This window comes from Sesamum indicum, linkage group LG9 (genome assembly GCF_000512975.1).
Source record: "Sesamum indicum cultivar Zhongzhi No. 13 linkage group LG9, S_indicum_v1.0, whole genome shotgun sequence".
Taxonomy (NCBI): domain Eukaryota; kingdom Viridiplantae; phylum Streptophyta; class Magnoliopsida; order Lamiales; family Pedaliaceae; genus Sesamum; species Sesamum indicum.
In genome coordinates, this window is record NC_026153.1 from 11,937,815 (window position 1) to 11,952,509 (window position 14,695).

Genomic DNA, 14,695 nt, shown 5'->3' on the forward strand with positions numbered 1-14,695 from the left:
TATATATTATAAATATATTTTAATAGTTATAAATTATATATATTATAAATTAAAATAATTATATATTAATAAGCCTAGTTTGACCAGTTGACTAAAAGGAGTATCATAGTCATTATTTCTATAAACATAGGCTCAAATTGACGGTGTGATTACTTATTAGTAATATAGGGGTAATTTTTTACATTAAAAATTTCATAGGGAGATTTTTGATATTTTATTATATTATAGGGGGTCAAAATGAATTGAACCCTTAGAAAAACAAATCTTGACAAGAGAGAGAAATTATTAGAAGAACATCTCAACCATCGTCACATAAATCTTCTACTTTTATTAATATTCAACTTCTACTTTTAATAATCTGCAAACACTTCTAACAACAATTTTGTAAAATAAATTTATAATTTCTTGATTTATCTTGAATTGTTTTATTTATTGTGAACTAAAATAGACACTGATTGTTCAAAAAATTTATTGCATCTACGATGAAATTTATGTCCTGAGATTGAATCTCATATTGCAACCCATTTCTAAATAAAAGACTTCACGTGTAGGATTTACATATGAACGGGGCATGCTATAATATCAATATTAAATAATTTTTTCTCTAAAATAATTTAAATATTTAGATGATATGATCATATAACAACTATTGACTCTCTCCTGATCTTCAATTCTGAAGAGCAAAAGTACTATTATTCTCAACGTATCTTATTTCCTCATACTATACATGGCACCATTGCAAATTGGATGAAAAATACGAGTGAAAAACTAAAATAACAAAAAATTTTAATTTATGGGATGTAATATGAGAAAATCATAACAAATAGAATTACATTAAAAAAGACCTTAACATATGGGATCAAAATACAATTTTTTCATATAATAACTAGTAATTTGTGGTACATCTTACATGCATGTGTAATTGTTTAATATTATTTAAAATAAAATAATTATTATTTTATAAAATATATGCAATAAATAAGTTAATATTAGATTCAAAAGGGAGTGGTAAAAGAAAAAAAGATAAAAATTATTTTGAGAAGGAAGAAGAATTTCTATGTGCATGGGAGGATATGTTGGACAAATATGAACTTAAAACTAATGAGTGGTTGTAGCGGATGTTCAAACTTGGGGAAAAAACGGGTGCTAGTTCACGAGCGACAATCAATATGACCACCATTCAGTGTAATGAAAGTATGAATAGTGTTATTAAAAGATAGGATTAAATCCAATTTTGGTCCTCTAACTATAGCCACATCCCATTTTAGTCCTTTATCTATTTAGGGTTTGAATTTGATCCTCTATGTAATTAAATTGCTCAATTTTAGTCCTAGTTTAGCCGGAAAATTACCCAAACCGCTGAAAAATTCCACGTGGAGCCTATGTGGACATTTAAATTAGGGCTGAGATATAATTGGTCAGTTTTAGCTGACTTGGTAATTTTTCGAATTTAAAAAAAAAAAATGACATGGCCACTTTTTCTCCCCTCTTCTCGCCGCATCTTCTCTCTAAATTTTCGATCAATTTCCGATGAATCATCGGACACCACCTATACCAGTCGACTCCCATCATCAGGCGAACGTTTCCCCTCCATCAATTTGAAGTTTCATTGCAATTTGACGCTGGGCTCAAGAGGTGACCGACGCGACTTTCCACCGTCAATACGCTGCCGTCCAAACGAATCACCGTCTCGGACCACCACCGTTGGACTCCCCTCGCCAAGGTGTTTTCAACGAGACCTCACCCATCAATTTTCATCAGAATTTTTACGAGATCAGAGTCTTCGACCGCAGCCGTCCTCGCCGCCAGCACAGCAAGGGCCCTCCCTTTTTCCCTCTTTTTCCACATCTGCCATGTCATTTTTTTTCCTTTTTAAATTTGAAAAATTACCAAATCATAAAAATGTAAACCAATGAGGTTTCAGCCCCAATTTAAATGACCACATAGGCTCCACGTGGAATTTTCCGGCGGTTTGGGTAATTTTCCGGCCAAAATAGGACTAAAATTGAGTAATTTAATTACATAAGGACTAAAATCAAACCCTAGATAGATAAAGGAATAAAATGGGATATGGCTATAGTTAGTGGACGAAAAATGCATTTAATCCTTAAAAGATACGTGAGCTACAAGCATAATTTGTTACAGTTTTTTCATCACTTTGGTAGATGGATTGATGAAAGCCGTTGTTAAGAACTGAAAACGGATTTGAGAACTTGTCATAGCACGCCTGTAGCTTCTTTTCCAGTTGAAATTCTAAAGCATGCAGCCAATGTTTATACACTTGAAGTCTTTAAGTTATTTCAGGATGAGTTGCGAAGGCCTATGATTCTCAAATAGATTTCTATGGAAAGACTGGAGAAATTTTTTAGTATAAGATTATTCCTTTCAGGAAGCATTATCAGCATACAGTCATATACGACTCTTCTCAAGGCAATGTTTCTTGTAGTTGTAAGAAGTTTGAGTTTACAGGTTTTTTATGTTCACATGCTCTCAAAGTCCTTTCTTCAAGAAATATTTTTAAAATTCCTGAGTCATACATTAAAAAAATACGGCCAAGAAAGCTAGAAAGAGCGCTGAAGCATAACCTTCGGGCAATAGTGTATCTTCTTCTCGATGTGTGAACGAAAATGAGGAAAAAAATTGATTCAAGTCCACTACAAAGAATAGTGTAGCTTGTACAGTCAACTGATAACTCGGGCTGCTTTAACTAATAAGACATTTAAACTTATAAAAATGGTATTCTCAAGATGATTGAAGAAGTTGAGTATGGAACCATAGAATATTTTGAACAAACTATTTTTCGTGTTGATCTTACATTTATGTAACTATTTTTTCTAAGACTTTGATCCAAGTTTTCAGCATCAACGCAATTTCAATTGTTATTCTTCAAGAATTGATCATCCAAGTCAAACAAGTTTCACACAGTTACTACAAGTGGTATAAACGATTTGAGAAGTTTCGTAACTATTTGATAATATTATATTTATTTTTAATTATTTATAATCTTTTTCATGACAGCAATAAGTAATCAAGACACAAGAATGTGAGAAACCTCTCTTTGATAAATCAACACGATTAAATCACACCATTATCATGTATTTAAACGGTGAAACTAGTCATACATATCTAGCTATAATTTTAGGTAGATGTGGATGGTCATCTTAATTATTTTATATATTTGTATCTTTATTTTTCTATCACATTCTAGATTGAAAGTCTAATATAAATTCAATACTTCTCTTATCTCAGGTAATTTTTCTTTTAACTTTTTTCAGTAATTTCCATGGAGTAATTTTCTTTTATAGCCTTTTTTCCCTTAATTTCAAAAACTAAAATGAAATAAAAAAATAGAAAGCCCATTTTGTTTTTGTCTATCTACTCCCATTTATTGATGGATGCCATGTAGATAAATTATGTTGACGAGAGATTTGGGTGTTGGGAATGACTAATGCCTTTTTCTTGTCCCACATAGAAAATATAAACTACTTTTTTTTTTATATATATATATATATTAAACCATCTTGCTATCGTTAAAATGAGAAGAGTGTGTAGGTGGATTTTGGAAGAGTCACAATACGTGCGGGCGCCCGTCCCATCCCGGTCCGGACTGGGCTGGGCACGCACGGTTATCTATATTTTTTGGGAAAGTTACATTCAAATCCTTTATTACTCACGTTTTTGGACTCCTTAGTGACCAAGTCTTCTCATTAGCCGAGTTTGAACCTTTTTTGTGGCTGGTGTAGAGTCCATGGTTCTCCAGCAACCAAGTTGTGTGTCTATAAATAGGCTCAGTTCCATGCATTTGTAACACACCAAGAAAAATCCGAGAGCCTCTTCTCTTCTATCTACTTTCTCTCCTTTCTCTTTTGAGTGTCATTTTGTTCGTTATTCTAAGCTCTCTTCCACGAGTGAGCGTGTAAGAGAGTTATAGTTGTATTAACCTTAGGGAGTGATCGATTTATACTATTTGCACCACAGTAGTATCGAAATTTCACTTTCAAGGCAGTGGTTTTCCATGGCATAGTCTTTTATTTTCCAACAGTTGAAAGCTAAAACTCGTTGTAATGGATGTTCCAATTACTAAAACACTGCCTGACCTCTCCAAGCTGGAGCCACCTGACAGGACCAACTATAAACGATGGTCACAAAGTTGCTCATATTTTTCGAACAATTGGACGTGGACTATGTGTTGTTCCAAAATCCTCTGGAAACTCCAGAAGAAATCTCCACTTTTGCCATTACTGCAGCAACAATCTCCGCAGACGGGACGATCACAAAATTTGAGAATGAGGCGAAACTGAAATATAATAGAGAGAATAAAACGTTGAGAGATTACCTACTTAATCATATGAATAATTCTCTATTCGATTTGTTTGTCAACTATATGAGTGCCAGAAATTTGGACTACAATGGAGGCAAGATACGGGGGTGATTACGCTGGACGAAAAAAGTACATCGTTGGTAAATGGCTTCAATTCAAATGATTGATTAGAAGCATATAATGGACCAAATCCATGAATACGAGAACCTAGTGACTGAAGTCCTGAGTGAGGGTATGAAAATGTGTGAGATTTTACAAGCTAATGTATACTTGAAAAATTCCCTCCTACTTGAAGTGACTATCGAGACCATTTGAAGCACAAGGAAAGGGATCTAACCCTCCAAGAATTAATCAGCCATATGAGAACGAAAGAAGCAAATTGCCAGAAAGATAAGAAAACTTCAATCTCTTCTCTTTCAGTTAAAGCTAACCTTGTTGAGTCCGCTGGATCTAAAAACAGGTTTCACGAGAATATATGGAAAGTTTTACAAAAGAACAATCGACACAAGACATTCAAAGGACTTGACGGTAAGATCCAAAAGAACAAAATATCGTGCTACTGTTGTGGGAAACTAAGACACAAAGCGTAAGAGTGATGCCAAAGAAATGATCAACAAAAGGAAACTAAAAACCAACCACTAAATCTACTCCATAAGTCAACCTAGCCGAAAATGACAAGATCATCGTTACTGTAGTCGTAGAAGCCAACCTGATGGAATACAAAGAAGACTGGATACTAGATACTGGCACATCCAGACATTTTTCCTCCCAAAAAACCTATTTCATGAACTTCATGACGCAACAAACGATGAGTGTGTCTTCATGGGGAACTCTACAACCGCCGGAGTCTTGGATAAAGGAAAGATCTTCCTTAAACTTACTTTTGGCAAAACACTTGCTTTGAATGACGTATTATATGTGCCTTCTTTACATAGAAATCTAGTTTCTGGTAGTTTATTGAATAAAGCTGGCTTGAAAATTGTGTTAGAATCTGATAAGGTTATAATCACTAAGAATAATGACTTTGTATGAAAGGGATACTTATTTGATGGTTTATTTGTCCTTAACACTGTTTCCACTGCTATTAATAAAATTTCTTCCAGTTCTACTTATTTGATGGAATCTATTGATATTTTTCATGATAGATTAGGACATGTGAGCTATTCCTCTATTAAAAGGTTGAAAACTATGAATCTTATAAATATTTTTGACTCGAATAGATGCTCTGAATGTGGAGTCTGTGTAGAAGGCAAAATACGTAAAGAAACCTTTTAAACCCATCACATCTAGAAGTACTGAATTGTTATAATTAATTCACTCGGATCTAGCTGATTTCAATATAATATTAAGCAAGGGTGGTAAAAAATATTATATTTCCTTTGTTGATGATTTTTCTAGATACACTAGAATTTATCTATTAAAATCAAAATATGAGGCTGCTGAAATGTTTTTGAAATTTAATGTTGAAGTTGAAAATCAATTAGATAACAAGATTAAAAGATTAGATTTGATAGAGATGGAGAATACAACATTCAATTCTTAAAAGAATTTTATGAGATTAATGGAATAATCCATGAATGTTTGCACCTTATACACCTCAACAAAATGGCATAGCCGAACGAAAAAATAGAACTTTGAAAGAAATGATGAATGCCATGTTTTTAAGCTCAGGTACGCCTGATAATATGTGGGGGAAAGCAGTTTTATCTGCATGCTATATCCTTAATAGAGTCCCACATAAAAAATTGAATAAAACCCCTTATGAATTATGAAAAGGATTTGCTCCTAACTTTAAACATTTTAAGGTGTGGGGTTGTCTAGCTAAAGTAGCATATTCAAAATTTAAGAAAACAAACATAGGACCTAAAACCTTTGACCGTGTGTTTATTGAATTTTTTGAACTAGTTTTTTCATTGATTAAAACTACTAGAACGGTGCCTCTTCAAGCAATAAACCTTTGTTAACTTCCTCTAATTCTATTGTGAATGAACCTAGAAAAAGTAAAAGACAAAAAAATGAATGTAGTTTTTGAACAGACTTTCTAACTGCTTTTCTAATGGAAGACCAAGTTAAATGAAGACTTTGTTTCAATATTTCTAGTTGAAGGATGATCCTAAGACATATACGGAAGCAATAATCTCCATAGACTCTAGTTTTTGGAAGGAAGCCATTAGAAATTAACTAGATTCTATAATGTTAAATCATACTTGGTATCTAGTGGATTTGTTTATAGGAAGTAAGCCAATAAAATGCAAATGAGTCTTCAAAAAAAAAATAAAACCAGATAGACGAATAGACAAATTTAAGGCTCAATTAGTGGTTGTAGTTTATACATAAAAGAATGGCATAGACTATTTTGACACATACTCACATGTGACAAAGATTGCAACCCTTACAACTCTAGTTGAACTATCAGTTATTCTTGGCTTAATAGTCCATAAAATGAATGTAAAAACAGCCTTCCTGAATGGTGAATTTTGGAAGAAGAAATATATATAGAACAACTCGAGGGGTTTATGGTACCTAGCCAAAATAAAATTTGTAAACTCAAAAAATCACTATATAGACTAAAACAAGCATCCAAATAATGGTTCAAAAAGTTTGACCATACATTAAAAACTAATGGATACAAAATAAATATATCAGATATATGTGTATACTCAAAATTGTTTGAGATAAAATATGTTATTATATGCCTATATGCCGATGATATACCGATTTTTGGCAACAACATAGAAATAATTGAGGAAACTAAAAGATTTTTATCAGCACAATTTGATATAAAAGGTCTAGGAGAAGCTGATGTAATCCTAGGCATTAAAATTAGAAAAATTTAAAATGGGTTATCTCTCTGTCAGTCACACTACATAAAGAAAATCTTAGACAAGTTCGGTGGTCAATATGAGATACCAGTCAAAACACCCTATGACCCAAGTGTGCATCTAAAAAAGAATAAAGGTGATAGTATGTCACAAGCTGAGTATGCAAAACTCATAGGAAGTGTCATGTTTCTCATAAACTACACTGGACCTGACACAGCTTACGCTTTGAGTAGACTAAGTCGGTATACCCATAATCCCAATGATGAACATTGGAATTGACTACGTCGCTTGTTAAGATACTTAAGGGGGACTACAAACTTGAGTTTTCACTTTAATAATTTTTTCGCAGTGTTAGAAGGATATTGTTATTCAAATTGGGTTACCGATAATGATGAAGTAAACTCAACTAGTGGATTTATTTTTACTTTGGGTGACAGAGCTATTTCCTTTGAAATCTGCAAAACAAACTTGTATAGCTCGCTCTACTATGGAATCTGAATTTATAGCTCTTGAATTAGCAGGTCAAGAAGCAGGGTGGCTAAGAAACTAATTGGGAGATGTTCCCTTGTGGGGGTCAACTGTGCTAGTGTCTCTACACTGTGACTCCCAAGTTGCTTTGAAATTGCCAAGAACTATGCTTACAATGGCAAAAGGAAACACATTCGTATCAGACATGAAGCAGTCAAAGAACTCCTAAAGAATGGAATCATCTCCTTGGATTATTTGAGGTCCAAGAGGAACTTGGCAGATCCTCTCATGAAAGGACTTAGTAGGAGAATTATCTTTGAGTCTTCGAGAGTAATGGGGCTAAAACCTATTGATTGATGGAATATGGCAATGACCATATAAATCCATATACCTATGTTTGGGTGGTCCTAATAAGAACTTGATTGATAACCCTGACTTTGTTCAGGACGATAATCTCATAGCTTAGTTGTTGAGTGGTCTATAGACTTGATGAAGCTATCTGAATGAGTGTGAAGGTGGGCCACCTTCTATGAAAGGAAAATGAAAATTCCTTCTAGAGCACTCATTAAAACCCAAGGTATAAGCGCAAGGCTATTAATAGCACTTGAAACTTTATCTCAGAACAACAAATACTATGGAATTTATATGTGATTGTGGGGGTTTCAATTTGAGCTATCGAAAGTTCAAGATTCATTTCACTCTCGTTAGCCAAATTGGTTGCCTCAATTCATTATGCATTAATTCAATCGAAAGATATTAATGCTTAAGTATATTTCTTCCTTCACTCAGGAATCATATTCTTCATCTACATTAGTCATTTGTGGGGGATTGTTGGGAATGACTAATGCCTTTTCCTTGTCCCATATAGAAAATATGAACTACTTTTCTTCTATATATATTAAAACATCTTGCTACCTTTAAGATGAGAAGTGTGGGTAGGTGGATTTTGGAAGATCACCACACGCACGCGCCTGCCCGTCCGTCCCGATCTAGGCTGGGCTGGGCGCGCGCGGTTATATATATTCTTTAAGAAAATTACATTCAAATCCTTCTTTTCTCACATTTTTGGACTCCTTAGTCACAAAGACTTCTCATTTGCCTTCATTAGTCAATTTTTATGCTTCTGTGGAATAATAAATCCTTTGGCAACCTTTTTTGTGGTTGGTGTAGAGTCCATGATTCTCCAGCAACCCCATTTGGAACACACCAAGAAAAATCCGAGAGCCTCTTCTCTTCTATCTGCTTTTCCTCCTTTCTCTTCCGAGTGTTGCTTTGTTCGTTATTCCAAGTTCTCTTTCACGAGTGCGTATGTTAGAGAGTTATAGCTGTGTTAACCTTGGGGAGCGATCGATTTATACTATTTACACCACGGTAGTACCAAAATTCGCTTTCAAGGCAGTAGTTTTTCATGACACAACTTTTATTTTCCAACATTAGGGAAGAGTGAGAAGATATCTGAGGAACCGGTGGGTAAGAGAGAGAAAGAGAGGATACTGATCCAAACAAAAAACCAAAAAACAAATCTTGACAAGAGAGAGAAAATATTAGAAGAACATCTCAACCATGACATAAATCTTCTACTTCTATTAATATTCAACTTGTACTTTTAATAATCTACAAACACTTCTAACAACAATTTTGTGAAATAAATTTTATGATTTCTTGATTTATCTTGAATTGTTTTATTTGTTGTGCACTAAAATAGACAAGGATTGTTCGAAAAAATTATTGTTATCTGTGGTGAAATTTCTGTCCTGAGATTGAATCTCATATTGCAACCCATTTCTAAATAAAAGACTTCACGTGTAGGATTTACATATGAAGGGCCATGTTAAGATGTCATTGCAAATTGGATGAAAAATACAAGTGAAAACTAAAATGATAAAAAATTTTAATTTATGCAATGTAATATGAGAAAATCATAATAAATAGAACTAAATTAAAAAAAAATCTGAACATATGGGATCAAAATACAATTTTCTCATATAATAACTAATAATTTGTGGTACATCTTACAACATGTGTAATTGTTGTTGCCTCTCTTTTTAAAATTTTACTTCCCCTTCAGAAGATATCATCTAGAATCTCTATTGTTAAGTGGATTAAGCCGGATAGGGGATGGCTCAAATTGAACACGGATGGGCCTCAAAAGGAAATCCAGGCATTGCAGGAACAGGAGGCATCATCAGAAATCATCTAGGTCAGACCGTCTTTGCATTCCAAGAACATCTTGGCCTCATGACCAACACAGCAGCAGAACTTAATGCTATATATAGAGGTGTTAAATTGTGCATTGATAACAACATTAGAAAAATTTGAGTGGAAACAAACATCATCATCAAGCTTATTTCCTCTCCCCGCCAAGGGCCATGGTACCTTCAAAACTTGATGCAAAAAATTAGAGAGCTTCTATCCCAAATTGAGTTCAAGATATCACACATCTTTAGAGAGGGTAATCAAGTGGCTGACTATTTTGCTAACCAAGCTTGTTTCAACCAACATCTTACCATTTTATCCCCTGATAATATCACTGGTATTCCTAAAGGTTTGATTAGACTTGACGCCTGCTCCTTGCCTGCTATTAAAATCAGAAGTAATAGTACCTTTAATTTAATTTAAAATATTTTCTACTGAAATTAGGGGTACTTCATTACTAATTAGTTTTATGCTGATACTTGTTGTCCTATCTAGGCTTCTCTGTGTTGTTTTTGTGATTGTTCCTAAATGGGTTCCTTGGAGGTTACTCATCCATATGGTTGATGTTGGGACCAATATTTCTCTGGTTACCTTTTGGTTTTGTCACTTCTGCTGATCTCCTTTATCTAATTGTTTGTTGTTATATCTTTTGCAGGTCTTATGAACCCCCTTTCACAGGTTCAAAGGTTGTCAGCCATACATACATGATCTTAATACTTATGTTCATCATTTATCCTTTTGGAACATTATACACACTCTGACTTGGCCTTTTTGTACAGATTTATTTGCAGGTGCTGTGCGATCCATGACGTGGTGGGATAACAAAAACCTTTTTGACTCGTCATAATTTTTCTACGACACATGTTCGGGTTTTTTATTGTAAGGGAGTAGTACTATTTGTTTATTGTTGCTCTATTTGTAAGGGAGTAGTACTCCTTGTTTATGGCTTTACTAAAAATTATAGGGAGGTAGCTCTCCCCGCTGTAATTATTTTGTGTGTTTAATATAGAAGGATTGGGGCTCCGAAAAGCTCCCCCCACCTCTTGGTGGTTTTTGCAAAAAAAAAAAAAAATGTAATTGTTTAATATTATTCAAAATAAAATAATTATTATTTTATAAAATATATTCCATAAATAAGTTAATATTAGATTCAGATGGGAGTGGTAAAAGAAAAGGATAAAAATTATTAGAGAAAACGATGCATAAAAATTAAAAAACAAATAACTATCAAAACATAATAAAAGAGTAGGAAGTTAGATAAATATTAAAAAATATAAAATGACTGACCAAAAAAAATATATATAAAAATAGTGCTCTTCCTTTATGATAAAGTATAGATAATATTGTTAATTCACAAATTGGAGTTAAAAAAATGAGAAGATAAAAATTGTTCAAGATTTTCACACAACTCTCTTCTTTAATATTCGGCAGCCGTTGTTGACTTCCACCCATCTTCTTCTTTTTATTATTTTTCTTTTTATTTTCATTTTACAAGTTTTGAATACTTAGGCTAATTATGAACTTTTTCCCCTAACTATTGGGCTTATTTTCTTCATCAACGGGATAATTTTTTTTGTTTAAATATCAATTACACAACAAATATAATATATGTGATTTGTTATTTTTTTAAAAATACTATCAAAAATATAATTTTTCGATATTCAAAAGAAAAAAATCATGGAAAATATAAATTAATCACGGCTTTACAATGGTTGTTAGCCGTTGTTTCTGTAGGTGGCAAAAATATTAGTCATGACAAATATTTTGACTATAGATAAAACTATGACGACTGTTGATTAATCATAGCAAAAATTTAAATTTTTTCATTGTTTGTGTAGTCTTGATTAATAGTATTGATTTATCATGATTTTTTAAGTTGTGGTCATTTATAGTATAACGAAAGCGTATTTTTTTTAGTAAAATATATATCAATTATAAAATAAATATATTAATTGATGATCCGATCAAACTCGATCCAGACAAGAACATCCTGTGAAAGGTATGGCAATTTAGGTAACCATGACATCGGCAAGAGCAATTTATCATGCTTTTATCTCATATCAAATGCAAAACGATATAGAAACGTATATTTTCTCTTTAACGATCGAACTTTTAGGAATGGATAGAACACGTAACTAAATAGTATCAGAATAGAAATATTTCCAAAAAATTCAATTAAGGTGCCCAAATTTCCCAGAATTCCTGTAGATTACTCCAGCAGTACATATAGTATGCTTTTTTTTTTTTTTTTTTGTAAATAATAGCAACGGATTATTATTAATTGAAATAAATTGATTACAATCATTTCTGTCGAATACCAATCATATTCTGATCAATAATATCAAATAAAAGAAATCCAATCACCATATGCTATTATAGTAGAAACAATACGTACTATTTAATGGAAACTAACACACCTGCTATTCAATAGACATAACACCCACGCATAAAGCGGGACTCGAATCCATGATTTTTCAGATCGTGGGGCCTCAACTTCGTTAATTGAGTTAGAAGATTGACATATATAATATGCTTTCAAATTTAAATTAATGCATGGTTAATCTTGGAAGACCATGTCAATTAAATATATATTTTCCTTTGAAATCTACATTTAAATAAATTATGAGATAATATATATTCTCATCATTTGTTATTAAAGGGTCTATCTCAATACGTTGCTGTATTTATTTAAATATTATTAAAAATAAAAATACATATATCACTGTAGTTGTAAAATTTTTAACAATCTAAGGAAATTGTTGTCTGTATTACCGTTCAAAGTGCGTAAGATGTCATTTTTAAACATTGGAAGAAGTATTTGAGCCCCACCCAATGTGAAGTTGTTGTATCGTTTTATATGGATTTATTGTAATTTACTTAATTATTATTAGTTCTGTGGATGTATTAATTTATGAACCATCATAAAAATAATACGATTTGCCAAAAAAAGAATTATGACAAATACAAATCAATCACGATTTTGCAACAACTATTAGTCATTATTTCTATAAGTGTGACCAAATCATTAGTTATAGTCAAAACCAGTACAAATTGTTTTGCTATAGCTACAAACTACGGCGAATATTGACTAATCGTAGTATAATTTAAGTTTTTATTTTGATTTTATTTAATCGTGATTAATAATATTGATTTACTGTGAATCATTCATAATGTAGCAAAATTCCATTTTTTAATGAATATATTACTCAATTTATGAAATATAATTATTTAATTATCACTTCAAAGCAGAAAAGAAGATATACACGTTCAATTACATATTTTTCTTGGAAATTTACATTTTTTCTCATTATTTGCCAGTACTGTATATAGTCAATATGTCGGGCTATTTTTTTTTTAAATATTATTCACCAATATTTAATTTGTACATCACAAAAACTTTAAAAAAATTAATTAAGATAAGGTCAGTCGTTATCTGGGGGTAATTATTTAAAAAATGTAAAGAAAAAAAATTAAAAAGTTGATGTGAATTCAGGATTTTTAAGAATTTGAGTTGCACCGCATTTTAAAAATAAGAAGATATTCTGTCTTTTGCTGAACTTGGACCAACGTTCAGGCGGACAAACAAACAATACAAAAATCTGAGAACTTTTCTGTCTTTCTTCTTCTTGTTTTCCGAATATGGCCTGGATTTGGACAGCGATATCTGTGATTAGTTTTGTTTGGGTCCTTCAGGTGCTGCTAAGCCTGAAAAGGAACAGAAAACTGCCTCCGGGTCCAACAGGTTTGCCAATTATCGGTCATTTCCACCTGTTGGGGAAGAATCCTCACCAAGATTTCCATAATTTAGCCCAAAAATATGGACCCATCATGTACCTACGCTTCGGCTTCGTGCCCACCATTGTCGTATCGTCGCCTGCGGCCGCCGAGCTGGTTCTCAAGACCCATGATCTGATCTTCGCCGGCAGGGCTCATCATCAGGCCGCCAAGGAGATAAGCTACGATAAGAGAAACATCGTCTTCGCACAGTATGGTATTTACTGGCGCAACATGCGCAAATTGTGCACCCTGGAGCTTCTCAGCAACTTCAAGATCAACCAGTTTCAGCCCATGAGGAGGGCTGAGATTGAGGTGTTTGTTGAGTCTCTCCAACGGGCTGCCGGGAAACGGGAAACTGTGGATATCAGTGCGAGAATTTCGGCCATGATTGGGGATATGACTTGCCTTATGGTGTTTGGGAGGAAATTCGCTGACGGGGATTTGGATGAAAAAGGGTTTAAAGCTGTGATTGGGGAGACCTTGCAGGTGGCCGCTCTGCCTAATATTGCGGACTATTTTCCGTTCCTGGCGGCGCTTGATCTTCAGGGGTTGACCCGACGGATGAAGGAATTGAGCAAGACTTTTGATGGGTTTCTGGAGAGGATTATTGATGATCATATTCAGAACAAGCAAGAGAAGAAGCATGCTCAAGACTTTGCCGACACCATGATCACTATTATGGAGTCTGGAGAAGCCGGATTCGAGTTTGATCGCCGCCATGTCAAGGCTGTGCTCTTGGTAATTATTTTACAGGAAAAATACAAGCAAATAAATTAGCCCCTACGAAAAAATAAATAACAATTTAACTTTTTGTATTTTTTAAAACACGGTAATTTACCTCCCTATACTTTTTAAAATAAAGCAATTTACCTCTTTAGAAATGTGGGTAAGTTATTTTATTTTAAAAAGTATAAGAAGGTAAATTAATATAATTTTTTTTATAGAGGTAATTTGTTCATTTTTAATATCACATGAGGTAAATTACTAATCACCCGTTATTTAACTTGTTTGGGACTTGAAGTACCCTCCCAAAACTTGATTTATATATCTTAAAAAAACTGAATTGGAAAAGTTTTAGAAAATGGGCTCCTTTTGTTTCTCCAGGATTTGC

The 14,695-nt window shown here is 33.2% G+C and overlaps 1 protein-coding gene across 1 annotated transcript in view; it reads left to right on the forward strand.

Moving 5' to 3' along the window:
• LOC105171246 (cytochrome P450 CYP736A12-like) overlaps window positions 13,326-14,695 on the forward strand; it is a 2,111-nt gene continuing 741 nt past the window's right edge. The window contains exons 1-2 of the mRNA XM_011092295.2: window positions 13,326-14,334; window positions 14,694-14,695. The exon at window positions 14,694-14,695 is cut by the window's right edge and continues 741 nt beyond it. Of these exons, the coding sequence (XP_011090597.1) occupies window positions 13,447-14,334; window positions 14,694-14,695 (890 nt within the window). The 5' untranslated portion in view covers window positions 13,326-13,446. The remainder of the gene's footprint in view (window positions 14,335-14,693) is intronic.